General features: G+C 38.6%; 1 protein-coding gene across 1 annotated transcript in view; it reads left to right on the top strand.

Moving 5' to 3' along the window:
• TMEM67 (transmembrane protein 67) overlaps positions 1 to 14,367 on the top strand; it is a 30,749-nt gene that overhangs the window by 4,973 nt on the left and 11,409 nt on the right. The window contains exons 4-16 of the mRNA XM_044423772.1: positions 690 to 789; positions 1,501 to 1,570; positions 1,964 to 2,038; positions 2,861 to 2,923; positions 5,370 to 5,524; positions 5,626 to 5,734; positions 6,574 to 6,660; positions 7,757 to 7,822; positions 8,619 to 8,778; positions 10,725 to 10,848; positions 11,349 to 11,454; positions 11,863 to 11,919; positions 12,101 to 12,199. Coding sequence (XP_044279707.1) covers positions 690 to 789; positions 1,501 to 1,570; positions 1,964 to 2,038; positions 2,861 to 2,923; positions 5,370 to 5,524; positions 5,626 to 5,734; positions 6,574 to 6,660; positions 7,757 to 7,822; positions 8,619 to 8,778; positions 10,725 to 10,848; positions 11,349 to 11,454; positions 11,863 to 11,919; positions 12,101 to 12,199 — 1,271 coding nt within the window. The remainder of the gene's footprint in view (positions 1 to 689; positions 790 to 1,500; positions 1,571 to 1,963; positions 2,039 to 2,860; positions 2,924 to 5,369; positions 5,525 to 5,625; positions 5,735 to 6,573; positions 6,661 to 7,756; positions 7,823 to 8,618; positions 8,779 to 10,724; positions 10,849 to 11,348; positions 11,455 to 11,862; positions 11,920 to 12,100; positions 12,200 to 14,367) is intronic.

The raw sequence follows: 14,367 nt of genomic DNA, 5'->3' as shown, positions 1-14,367 counted from the left end.
GCTTTGAGTTCATAAGAAAAAAGCAGGATATGACTCTAATAAATAAAGGATATACTGTTCCTTCTATCTATAGAATGGAGTCATAGAACCAATAAACCATGGTGGTTTAAAAGCCAAGGGTGACTTGTTCTGAAGCCAAGGGTATGGTTTCCTAATCTAGGTGGGTTCAATTAACAACAAACAATCCATGGTTTATAAGCCCCCATGGTCTATCATGTGTAAATCCAGTCATTGTCCTCCATTCCCCCAGCCCATGCATAGAACACTATGTTGTCGTGGTTCCCACTGAGGATGTAGACTGTAGCATAGAACTGTGTTGAGAGACTTGCCATCATCACTTATCCTGTTACGTAATTGCTGGGACTAACACATCCCTTGTATGTATACAAAATATTTCTGTGCTTTCCTGGGGAGGCAACTAACTTTCCATGTCATCTCCAGGCTTTCATGCCATGTAGAATACCACTCAGAGAGTCTTCACATATTTTAGAGTAGTTTTCAGTATCTGCCAGAGATTATGGAATGAAGGGCATCTTGGAAAACCCCAACATCTGTACAGAATGTTCTTTGGATCATAGCCAAGATTTCTAAATGTATTAGTATTGGGCAAAGCATGCCATTCGTGCACAATTATAATGTGATACTGAATGTAATGTTGCTGTTTCTGTTCACATTCTTTTTTAATTTAGTGGAAAGAAACACTAATGGTGAATTATTGAAAGTTGCATTATGCATTCAGTGTGATGGAAAGGAGCAGTCATTTGCTACTTCAAATGCATTAAGTAACATGTAAGTGCATGTGTGTATGTATCTGTTTACTGGTATAACATTAATATAAGTAACATTTTTAAATTTTCTTACTCATTCCCACTCAAATATATGAAACTAGAAGTAAGAGTAATTTGATAAAATTTAGCAAAAAATGCAGTAATAATATCAAGACTTCCATGTGCCCTTGTGTTTAAAAAGATATTATGCTGATTATCCTGCATAACATTCTCTACTTATAATACCACAGTCTGTTAGGATGGGAACAAATGTCACATTTGTATATTTCCAGTTCCCTTCTCTTCCTGTGGTATGCTAATGTCATGCCATATAAACTGGTGAAGCAATACACCTGAAAAGGAGGCACTTGCCTGCCAGATTACCTCAAAAGGTTGGGGATTTTGGTAGGTGATTCATCTCCAAATGTACTAGCTTTTCTCCTGACCAATTCTGTGTCATGCAACAGCATTGCTATGGTACAGCTACATCATTTTTGAATGTGGGCTATTCTTGATACTCTAGCACTTAATCATGCTAGTCAATGTGTAAGTTAACCATCATGCAAGTGTCTCATGATGCACTCAACATGCATGTTGCTATAGCAGCCACTGCATCTTGTGAAAATGGACTTGAAACACAGGCTCAAATGTTTAATATCAATTCTGATATTATAACAATGTTATTAATAATTTTCAGTAGTAGGGCCATTATGTTTTATTTTATCTTTTGCAGGTGTATAAGATGTGAACCAACATTCATCAGTGTAAACAAGTCATGTAGCTGTTCTGAGCCAAATATTTTAGTAAGTACAACACAACAGTATGTAAGAGAAATAATGTGGATTATATCATGTACTGAGAGGTTTGATCAGACAAGCTGCCTGCACTCAGATCTTTGTCGTGGTCTCTGTGCATCACACATATATGGGCTTAAGCGACAGCGGAAGGCCTAGGTTGGAAGAAACTTCTACAGCTCAGCATCACGGAGTGGGCAGGGCTGTCCATCCCCCTGGAGTCCAGCTATAAGGGGAGGAGGCCCCATCCAGTTCCCCAGTCCTTTTTTGACCACGCACCATGAAAAATGCCATTATGGTTGCAGGAGGGCCACTCTGGATCCAAGTCTCCCACCCCACAGCCCACTCCACCTCCACCCCAGCATAGATATAATTTGTTTTTAAAAATGTTTGTCTTTTCAGACAGGAGGCTTGTGTTTCAGCAGCACTGGTAATTTCCCTCCAAAGGGAATTGCAACTGTGCGTTTTGGAAAACTAGTAAGTTATAGTCATAACTTTATTTAACTGTGTTTTTTTTCAGCTGTTACATACAAGGCAGCATGCATCATCTAGAAAAGGTGTATAGAAGCCTTTAAACCTTACTCACCAATCTCTAGCCACAGTTTATTCCAAAAGCAGAATAAAGTTTCAAATGACAAAAAATCTAAAATAGGCAAAGTTCCACAGTGTGCAAAATATAATTAATTCATTCACATGCAAAGCTTTCAATGAACCCAGTGACATTAGAAAGAGAATGTAAATCTCCTTGTAATAAAGCCTTCTAGAATGAACCTGGGCTACTCACTATGGACCAGACCTGCCCTAATCTACTTAGGAAGAGAAAGGAAATCAAGCACTACTTGCAACTGAGGTGCATCCTCTCCCCATAGGGCTCTCAAGAGGTTAAGTAAATTTGTTCTGAAGAAATTAATCTGCCTGTACCACAAGTGTTTTCAGAAAATGTCATAAGGAGACTTCCTCTGCAAGAGACAGACAGTTTAAGCTACAGTACTCTAATGCTTACTTAAGATGCTTTGTATTATTTACAAAGGAAGAAGTTTTAGATTTCAGGCAAGAAATATGTATGGTAGCAAATCAATCTCCTCTAAAAACAAAAATATTCAGTCGCTTTCTGTCAATTAACATAATTAACACTGCACATATGGTCCATGTGTAAGCAGCATTTAAGATGCAATCCTGTACACACTTATCTGGGAGTTAATCCAGTTGAACACAATGGGGCTTCTGAATAAAAAAGTATGCATGAAGAAATGTATAAGATTGCACTGCTGTAATGCTGTGTTTTATTCTTATTTATAGGGCATTACCTTGATGTCAACATGGTTTCTAAAAAATCTGCAAGCATCAGCAGCGGCTTGCTGGGTAAGTTTTGGAGAAAAGTTTTCTCTTCAAAAGATATTCCCAATACATCTACTGTATAACTGAGTTTTAACCTTCTATATTAGCCTACATTCTCCTCTGAAGTGGCTGCAGCTTTTCCTCTACAAAGTAACGGTTTTAGACACTGAGTACATCATTCTTTCATGTTTGCTTCTCCTGTATTGCAGAATACATCTTCCCAATGTTGCTTTGCAAAGGAAAGAAATTGGCTGCAGTTTGATACATGAGGTAGCCACAGAATGTATAGTTTTGGATTCAGTGTTTTGCAAACATTGTTTAACCTTTTATAAAATGGAATGTAATCATGGTGGTGGTCTCAGAAGATAGAGAAGGGTTAATGAAATAGTTGGTTCAAAAGGTGTACCAGGCATCAGGGAAAAAGGAATACTTCACCTATCAGGACTTATGGCAAGGATGAGCTCATGCCAACGTGTTATTACCCTGACCTTCAAAATTGCTGGCAACTGGAGGGGGGCAATGGAAGGAGAGGCCTTCTCAGATTGGCCATCAGGCATAACTCCATTACCTAGCAAAGAAGGCTTTAAAAGAGGGCTAAAAAAACTCTGCCCTGGGAGAGCTGTCTTCAGCTGGATTCTAACTTTGCCAGAAGTACCTTTCCCTGACCAGTTTTTCAGACCATTGCTGTGCTAGGTAACTGATGAGAAGGGCTAGTTTCCTGTTCATTCCAGTGGTTCACCAAGGAGTCCAGATGCCTGTGATTGGGACACTAGACAGCCTTGGTCCTTGTGTTTTATTGCTTCTGTCCCTTTTATTTTATTTTTTATTTTTTATTTATGGATTTATATCCTGCCTTTTTCCTACAAAGAGCTCAAGGCAGCTTACATCATTCTCCTCCTCCATCTTATCCCCACAACAACAACCCTGTGAGGTAGGTTGGGCTGAGAGTCTGTGACTGGCCCATAGTCACCCAGTTGGCTCCATGGCTGAGCGGGGACTAGAACCCAGATCGTCTGAGTCATATTCCCTCTTCTTTTCTGTACTCCAGTTCCCCTTTCTTATTTGTTTTAATAAACCTGCTTTTAAGCTGATTTTGAGTTTGGGTGAGTTATAGTGCTAAATTTGTTGTCTAGACCATAGGAGCTGAGCTTAGGTGCTGGGCAGGTTTAGACCTGCAATGGCAGGTTAGAGGAGGACTTTCCTGACCTTCCATTACAGTAGCAAGATAGTCAACGATTTATTTATTCATTGAATGCATTTTTATTTATTAAGTATTTATTTGATTTCTATACAACCCATTTACCAAGATGGTTCTCTGGGTGGTTCACAAGATCAAATGACACAAACAAATGCAATATACAACAACAAATCAATAAAACAGCAATAAAATAGCAACACTGGAATGGCTACAATGAGCCCACCACAGTCTCACTCAAGTTAGTCCAAGGATACAGCTACAAGAAAAACCAGTAAAATGTAATATAAACAAGATAAAAAGATTGTTATAAACAGATTAAAAGATTTTTATTCAACTGTTAAAATATTAGGTGAAGTAAAAGGTTTTTACCTGGCACTGAAAAAATAAAGAGTGGGTGCCAGGCTCACTTCCTTGGGGAGCTGATTCCACAGGCAGGCACCAGAGCCAAAAAGGCTTCTCCCCTATTAGCCACCTTCTTTATTTCCTTCATTTGCCCTGCTTGTCAGCCAAATAGTCTCCCTGACTGGCATTTAGGAGAAATCAAAAGCAAAACAGTACTGGTCCACAGGCTTACAACACAAAACAAAAAGGGGATAAGAGCAAAGAAGGAGCAAAAAGGAAATGGAAGCAGTTGGGATGTTATGCCAAGAATGGGTCGGAAGTGGCCTTCCACTGTTGTCAGTTTTCAGTTCCAGTCAGTCCTGGTCAGCATGGTCTGTGGTCAGAGATGCTGGGGGTTACAGTTCAAGATCTGGAAGAGCACAGGTCCCCTAGCTGCCTCCAGATATCTAGAGCATAAAGCGGCCAAAGTTAAGTACACTTTGGAGATCTATTATTTTAAGAGTGTGTGAGAGAAGCAGCCACTTATTTGTCCATACACATAAAAGGGACACCAGAGTATTTAATTCTGGCCAGATTGTGCCATTCCAGAATAGATTGTTCAGTGGAAGTTTAACTCACACATAATGCATAACAACAAAGCTGAAGAGTATCAGACATGCTTTTCAAAAAATTATGTCCAATGTTATGCTAGTGAAAAATACTGGGGTTGGTGTGCTCAGCCATTATCATAAGAACTAGCTTAATGAAGTCAAGAGTTTCATGAGTGGAATCAAAGTAATGACCCTTGCAGAAGGATAGAAATGGTGTTTCTTTGAGCAGCAGAGATTGCACTTGCTGAAATACACTATTGGATACAATACTAAGATTATACATTTGTTTCACATAGAAAAACTTTTACAATCTGGTAATAATTGTTCTATCTCCTTGCAGCTATACTCCAACCTTACATCTTGCCAAGCCCTAGGAAATATGTGTGTGATGAACATGAATAGTTTGAGCTCTGCTAGCACTGATGCATGTGGTCTGTTTCAGTATGTCTATGCAAATACTGCTGGACTTGGTACAGTTCATTCAATATCATTTTGGTATGTAGCCTTTGCTATTCATTTGACTCATATGTGTTGTATGTTTTATAGAAGTTAATCGCTAAAAGTAGGCTGCAATAAGTATCCTGTAACTGTTTCAGGAGACAGAATCTTCCCTGGCTCTACTATGGTGACCAGCCAGGATTAGCATCACAGGTTCTTGACACAACCCAGTTTCCTACCAGTTTCACTTTTAAAGGAACAAACAAGGTGGGTTCCCCAGAATAAAAATTATAACTCCTTTGCATCCAGGCTTATTCTTACTATGATACCATTATTATGATAGACATGTGCAAGGGATCCATTTTAACATTTTCATGCATTTTTTTGCCTTGCAGGGCATGTCATTTCTTGTAATATAAACTTTATCATGACAGTAATAACATAGGAAGATCTATTCTACAACTGTGTGTTGGGTTTTCTACAGCTAAAGTAGAAAAATGCCCGATGTCTTGAAGAGCATGGACAGTCTGATCCATTCTGTGCCAGCATAGCATATGAACATTCATTTTCCTTACAAAATTTGAATGTAATACTCTGTTGCTGAGTTTATGTAAACATTGTATAGATTCAGAGCAGGTCAGCTAGTAGCTAGCAGGTTGATGGTAGGCAGTTGTATTTTTAGGTGTAACATAAGCTGTTAAATAACTGTTACTGTTTTGGTTATGATCTAGAAATTAACATGTCCTCAATAATACCTGTTTTGTTGAAGCAAAACACCCATCTTACACCTTCAGAACTAGGTTAGATCTTTCTTATTCAACCTGCCTACTTCCTTTCCATTGATACATTTTTTTCTGTTAAAATTATGGCCACAGTTCACCAAGAACATTTTGAGAATAACAACACTGTTTCAGTCTTCATGATGCTGCTCGTATATAGTGAGTTAGGTAGACAGTAAATGGAGGGATTTATATTGTATATTTGAATTACTTGGGAAACTTGTTTTCCAAATTTCAGAGGAAGCAGTGAAATAATAACAACATTCTAGATTTTGTAGATGTTACAAATAAGATATGCAGAATTATATTTATACTTTTTGTTCACAGAACATAAAATTGCAATTTATTGCAGCTTCATATGATGTAGAAGGAAATTTTTTAAAATGGCAGAATTTAGAAGGTGGCATTTTACAGGTAAGATAAACTCAAGTTTAATTGATATGATGCATGTTATATTGCTTACAAGGTGAACTAGATTTAGGACAAAGAGAAAAAGGATAAGAATGTAAACTAGTGTGTTAGCTTGCCTTTTGTGCTGCATGAGTGTACTTTCAAGGCATCGGGAATCTGGAGCTAAAAAGTAGTTTGTCTTTCTGTTGCTTCACTGATCGTGATTCATGTTGGTCAGAAGAAGGAAGAACTGGCTTGATATGATTCTATGTATGACTCTGATGAGCATGCAGGGATCCGCATAAACAATCCCTGGATACTTCAGTGCCTGGACAAACATTTTGTGCATGACTTTTCTGAAATATTGAAACAATTGGAGTAGTCCTTGTCCACACAACGGGCAACTTTCAACATTGTCACTGTTCTTCTCTGGTTCCATTATGCTTGTTGAACCCACTGAGAGAGCAACAGAACTTAGCACTTTCTAAAGAAATCATGGAAGCAAGCACAAACACTTATTGCCAGAACTGGACAAGCCAGTGGAACTTCCTTTTGTGACCCCTGCTGGCATGCACCATTCCAGAAACAAGTGTTTCTTCATTTTTTTTAAATGTCTTTGGGTGTTACTAGGTTGCCACTGCACTCCTACAAGTGCTGCCAATATTAGCTACTTTCTCGTGTTTTGAGTATACAATGCTTTCTAGAGCCACTGGGTGGAGGATAGTATGACTATTTGACATGATGTTTGTATGCTACAAGTGTGTGGTTCTTGTATTTATGTAACCAGTTTGCTTTCCCCATCATTTGCACATGCAGTTAGCAGATAGACTTGAGTTGACTGAGGTTGCTATTCACATATGGTATACTTAGAACTACCTTTCCTGGGGGTTTATTTCCGTAATATGTCAAGTTAATTTGCTTTGATGGAGGGCAATGTTCCACAAGCAGAAGTCAGATTAACTGGACCAGCTGTTGTCTAAAGATTGTATTCTCTGCTTGTTACTTGAAAAACATCTCTACCTTTAAAAACATGATGGTGCAACCATTTTTATTTTGTTGTTTGAGAGGAATGCACTGAAGGATGCCAAATATTTCATGAGAACCCTTTCTTTTATTGCAGCTGTGCCCAGATACACTGACTAGATTGAATGCTGCTTATGTTTTTGGAACAACATACCAACAAAAAGTAAGCATAATCTGAAATAGTTTAAAATGTTTTCATTTAAATGGAAATTAATACATTTCATATATTATTAAAGAGAAAAATAAATAATCTTAGAAGATTACCAGCTACCAATATGTGAAATTACTTTTCAAGCTCTTATTGGGTGATTGCACATGACATGGCAGCTCTCCTAGTGACTAAACTTTGCTGTTGTCACAGGTGGGTTGTCCCCCTATCTTCTGCCTCATTGCTCTTGCAGGTATCCCTGGGACCTGAACAACAGAACCCATTTTGATCCTCTCCCCAGATTTCCCCTTTTTCCTTGTGCTGTTTCTTGTACTGCCCAAAGAGCTAGTACTACTTAAGCACCACGTATGTTTGTTGGTTTGTGCTGAAAATGTGTACAGATGGTGTTGGCATTTTATTTTATTTTTTAATGTTGGTAGTTCAGAGTTGTGTAAGGGCATCACTCTGACTGCCTAGAATTTGACACCTTGCTTAGTCATTGTCCTGCTAAGTGTGTGCTGTCAAAGCAGGTACCTTCCACTGGCATTGATAAAGCCAGGCCTCAGATATGTTACTTTGTTTTCAGATGATAAGCAGTTAGTATCTTTTCTCCCATCCATAATGTTGATTGCTGGAATGTAATAGCTTGTATATTTTTGCATTTTGTGAAAGGAAAGCATCTATTCATGAATAAATGTTGTTAATAACTAATTCATCAGGTTATTTGCAACTTCTTTGTTTTTCGAAGATATTATTAGAATATCCATCGTATATGTTTTGTTCTATTTTAACTTTTGGGGGCTTTTTACAGTGTACAGTTTCAGTTTCCAAGATTTTAAAGGATTATTCTGATCCAGTGTTTTATGATGTGTTCCTTGAGTATTATGATGAAGAAGATAGACAACAATACCTTTGGGCAGTGCCGGTGTTAAATTTAAATCTTCAGTATAATGAAATGTTTGTGAACCAAGGTATGAATATTCTATTGATCTAAATGTGTTCTCACTGAGTTTATTTAGGTTATATACATTCAGTTACTTGATAATCTAAAGCTGTCAATTCATTCTGTAACTATATTTATAATCTGATGCCACCCCAATCTTCTCTTGTGTGCAGTGAACACTTTTAGACATAATACTAATCTATGTCTAGTACTACATGAATGAGCCTTAGCATCATGCATTTCGCTGTTCCTTTTCCTCCTCAGCAATGAGGAGAAGAGAAAATTCTTCATTTGGGGTACACTTAACTACAGTTTAGCATTTGAAGCCTCAACTGTGAATTATTCCTGAAATGAGCCAGCGTCATAAGCCGTGACTTTGTCATAATACTAAACTGTGAATGAAGAACAGCTAAAGCTAAAAAAAGAAAGAAAAGAAAAGCAGAAGCTTCTGATCCTTTTGTGACCATACTAGTAGAGGACAGGAAGGGGTGCATGTGCTCATATAAATAGCACTAAGCCATAAGAAAAGCTGGATTAGGATCAAGGGAAGAAAGGAAAATTAGCAGAAGATATCTCAGTCATTAAAATATGCAGATGGTACCATATTACTGGCAGAGAGTTGCAATGAATTGAAACAACTGTAAGTGAAAGTAGAAATGCAAAAGCAGGACAGCAGCTGAACCTTAAGAAAACAAAAGTCATGACTTCTGAAGAATTACAGGACTTTACTGTCAACAATAAAAAAATTGAAAGTGTGAAAGATTTTGCATACTTGGTTCAAATGGCAATTACAGCCAAGAAATTAGAAGACAGACTTAGAAAGGCTGCAGTGAAGGAACTAGAAAAGATCATCAGGTGTGAGAATGTTTCACGAGAGACCAAGGCCAGGATCATCCACATGATCACTTTGTATGGACAATGATGAAAGCTGACAGGAAGAAAATTGACATGGTGCTGGAAGAAAGTTTTGTGAATACCCTGAATAGAAAACAAACAAGTAGGTTCTCGTGAAATCAAGCTAGAACTTTCCCTGGAATCAAAAATGATGAACTGAAGCTATCAGATTTTGATAACTGAATCTGCATCATGAGAAGATAAGACTCACTGGAAAAAGCAATAATGCTAGGAAAAGTTGGAGGCAGATGAAGACAAGGAAGACCAACTATGGCTTCCTTCTATAATGGATGGAAGGATGGCTTGCTTCCATAAAGGAAGCGACAGCTTTAATTTACAAGAGCTGAGCAGGGCCGTCAAGGACAGACTATTTTGGGAGGGCCTGAGTAGCACTGCCCCTTTCTGCAGCACTCCCCATTGGATTCTCATCCCTGCTGCTGATGCAACACAATGAGCATCACTGCAAAGGGGCAGCACAGTTCCCAAGTGGGCATCATCACCCAGCTGTTTCTTGCCTACTGTTCATGCAAGAGGGGGAATCCACTGCAGCATGTAGTCTCCAGCCTGGCACCACTGCCCAGAAGATTCTTGCTGCATTAGGGGGATCAGTTAAGTGACCAGCTGACCTTTCACTCCTGGTTCAAAGAAGATCTTTAGGGTAGGAGGAGCAGGGTTGCCTCAGACAGGTTTGCTAAATGGTGCTGTCAGTGGTGCTCTCTGGTTAGTTGCTTGGCATCAGCAGCAATGGGTCTCTCTTTCCATGGTCCAGCTTCAGTACCGCAGGAGGCTATGTTTTTAGCTTCAGACAACACAGCAAGTGATCATGGTACCAAGAAACTATAGAACGGACTGTTGTTTTCTGTTTGTGCTTTCTCTAAACCAAATGTACCATGCTGAAATACCATAACAGCATTCAGATGGCAGGCCAAAGAAGAAACCTAGCATTGAGTGTTGTATTGAGTTGTGCAAATGTGCCCATTGCTGCATACTACTATATCCATGTCTCCTTGTTAAATCATTCCCTTTAATTGTGTATTGCTTTACTTTAAATAATGTAATTTTGCAACTTACTTTTCAAAGGCAACAATATGAACAACTGGCTTTTGACACGTAGAATGTTTTTGGTGGATACTTTGAGCGGGAGAGAAAATGACTTGGGAAAGCAGCCAAGGGTCATCAGAATTGCTAGTGATATAACAATAAGGTAAGTACATCTGAAAGGTGAACAAGGCACTACCTCAGTTCCAGTTTCCCCAGCTATAATTTTGACATTAGCATGATCCAACTATGTTGTGAGAGAAAACCAAAAAAATGTGTACACTAACAGCGCGATTCTATACATGCCTGCTCAGAAATGAGCTTCACTGAGTTCAGTGGGACTACTTCTTTCCAGCTAAGTGTGCATAGGATAATATATTATGTGAAATGATCAACTTATGGCCTCAATCCAAAGAACCTAATGTATATGTAAGTAAGAACATAAGTACAGCTTAAGTTTTCCATGATGTTTGATCTATGGCAACTGTAATTATATGTTATTGTTATGTATAGTAATCTATGTCTTATATTGCCATATGCGGTTTAGAGAGCCTTGGTCAGGTTATTCAGTGGCCAATATTTTTTTAAAAAAATAACTACATAATAAACTGTTATTGTCAGAACAGATTTTTCTTAGCTAACATTCTGTACTGTATCTTTTTGCAGTATTCGTCTTGTGCCTAACACACAGAGAGGAGCCATCTACCCTCCTCTGATAACAATTGCCTACAGTGATATACTGGTCCAAAATCCTGATACTGAAAATGTAATGGTAAGTCCTTACTTAGATCCTATATTGACTTGAATTTTCCGGGCTTCATTTAACAGTAGTTCTATTGCATAGGTTATATAATGTTATAATCTTCCAGAGTCCAGATTCTGTGTGTGGACCATAGATATCATTGTATCAGCGTGCAAAGCCAGGGTATCTTGAGGGCTCCTGATGGCCTATCTCTTGTCAGTCACCATTAGTTCCTCTCAATAAGGTCCATGGCTACAGCTGAAGAGCCCTGTGAAACAAAACTTTAAAGTCTCTAGCACATCAGATTAGCAACCCCATAACTTACACTGACTATCACTTTTTTACATTTTATGTACTGTGAATTAATAAAGTACGGGATATGGAATTTCAGTAAAGTTGATTTTATTAATATGTTAAAATAATTATTTTGTTCTTGAGGTTTCATTCGCCATCAACTATGAAATGAACCAGTCAGAAGCTCGTATTCAGACTGATGTAAGTTCTTTTTCCTCCCAAATGTTTAATGCCTTTACAATTTGTAACCCAGAAAAAGCACCGTAATCATTTGGCTATGATCCTATATACACTTACTTGGAGTAAGCCTTGTTGAAATTTGTGGGGTGTACTTCAGAGTAGGCACAGATACAACCACAAGTTTGTTTTTCTCTTCCTTCAGATAGCACTAGGTGTTCTGGGTGGTCTGGCAGTTTTATGGTCCCTTCTCAAGACTGCTGGCTGGAAGAGACGCATAGGGAGCCCTATGATTGACTTGCAGGTATGAATGATGGATAGTCCTACCTTACATAACAAATCTTAAATGTACACAGCCTATGCACATGTCTTCCCATTTTCTGTAATACAGATTCTGTTTGCTAAATCTCCAAGCTATGCTTCTGTAGTCAGACTGGTCAAATGTGAACTTGTTTGCTCAAACATAAGACCCAGAATAAAGTTCTGTGGGATTTGCTGGCATATATCTATGCTAGGATTGTAGCCATAGTCACCCGTGAATGGTGTAGGCAGGACCGGACTGACATAAGCAGCTGTGCTCATGCAGTCTATAAAAGTACACTAAGATCTCAACTAATTAAATAATTTATGTAGCATTCTTGGGGTATTCAGAACACGATATTTTATCTCAATGATCTTTATAGCAACTCTGTAGATTGCCCAGGACGTTTAGCCACAAATGATGGGTGGGAGAAAAAAGCTAATTACACAGAAGCCTCCTCAAATCTACCCAGTGTGTTAATGACCAAAGTACACAGTTTAGCAGTTTTCTGTTCGGGTTCAACTTTCCAGTATATCCTTCACGTATCATGTTGAGGGAAGTATCAGGAGTTGATTGTGAATGATCAGTCTGAGTAACTATTGAAACAATCCTGCATAAAGAGATGGCCTTTTGTCTTTCTGGACCTAGGGAGATAGTGGTGTGCAGGATTAACTGAGACAGTGTCATGTGTGAATCCCCAAGAATTTTTACAGAGGGTATTGTCAACAAAAGCCAGAATTATTGAACCCATAAGATGTTCCAGGATCCTGCTAATATGAGGGAGAGCTAGAAATGAATTGAGACAAAGTTACAGGTGAACAGTCTAAGGTAGCAGAGACTGATGAGTGGGGAAAAATCAAGGAACATGGGAAATCATTGCCTTATACCAAGTAAAAACAAGTTCAACTAACTCAGTATTGATTACAATGATTGGCAGTAGCAACTTGGATCAAAGTATTTCTCAGATCCTGGGGCTGAAATAGGGACTTTGTGCATGCAAAGCATGTACACTTAAACTAGGTACACACAGGGAGGGAATTAAAACTGAAAAACCTAGGGTAGAGTTTGAGTCAAGAACTGAGCCTGACCTTGAAAATTTTACCTCTTCAAGGAGGGTTCAGTCATGTTGCCTTCCCTTTCTTGCTCTTTTTATAACTACAAGATGATAACAGATTGTAGAGTTCAAAACTAATCAAGAATGATCTACATTATTGGTTCCTTTCTTTATTTGTAAATAATTGCCATACATACAGATATAGATCAGCTTGTATTTTTGTTTCAGATGAATTTATTAAATAATGAGAAACTCTGTAACCAAAAAGACTTGCGCACAGTGGAGCTCTGCTCACACATGAGGAACAGGGCACAATGGTGGTTTTCTCCAGTTTCCCATGTAGCTCCAGCACTACCACAGAGCTGTTCCAACAAAGTGGGTGTCATTAGGGGTTCAAGGGACATGCTGAGAAATTGTTGATATGCCCCATTCCCCTAGCAAGATACACCCACTTTCGTGAACAGTATTCTTTCACTGTTCCTAAGAAATAGTATTTCTTCCAAACAAATTGAAAAAATATTTCTTAAGTTCTTTGAAAATTAAAACTTAAAAATGGGAAGCTGATATGATGCAAATCAGGTTGCTATTCTCCAGAGCCTTTTTTTAATTAAAAAGATAAATGATATGTTTTGAAGCTTAGACCCACCCGCTCCTTTGCCTTATAATTATGTTCCTAGGCAATTTACTTTTCTTTCAATCTCAACAGCTTGCCTTCTGAAAAATGAAATGTTGAGACCAGCCACACACATCATATCAGCCATATTATGAACAGGCAATCCCCCATAATGGCATCCTTTGTATGGGAGCACCCACAATACTCTCAGAGCGCTAGATTCACCCACCAACCAAAAAAGGTTAAAGACCCCAGACCTATTATTTAAGGGTGTATTTTAATGCCTTTTTAAAAGCAATGCTCCTGCCCTATCCCTACAAGGTCAAAACGCAGCCCCGGTTGATTAGAGGATGACCGAAGGTGATGAAACAACATGGTGAGAGTAGCACTGCCACCATACATTAGCTTGGCTGTTTGAATACATGCATCAGTAAAATATGCAGAAGTGTTGTCCAAATACAGATCCAAATTCAGGTGCTGAATTCTGTTGCCCTCCCCTCCCCC

Source organism: Varanus komodoensis, unplaced genomic scaffold (assembly GCF_004798865.1).
Source record: "Varanus komodoensis strain SLA01 unplaced genomic scaffold, ASM479886v1 scaffold14_1, whole genome shotgun sequence".
NCBI lineage: Eukaryota > Metazoa > Chordata > Lepidosauria > Squamata > Varanidae > Varanus > Varanus komodoensis.
Note: the sequence above shows the minus strand (reverse complement) of the source record. Positions and strands in the feature narration are given on the sequence as shown.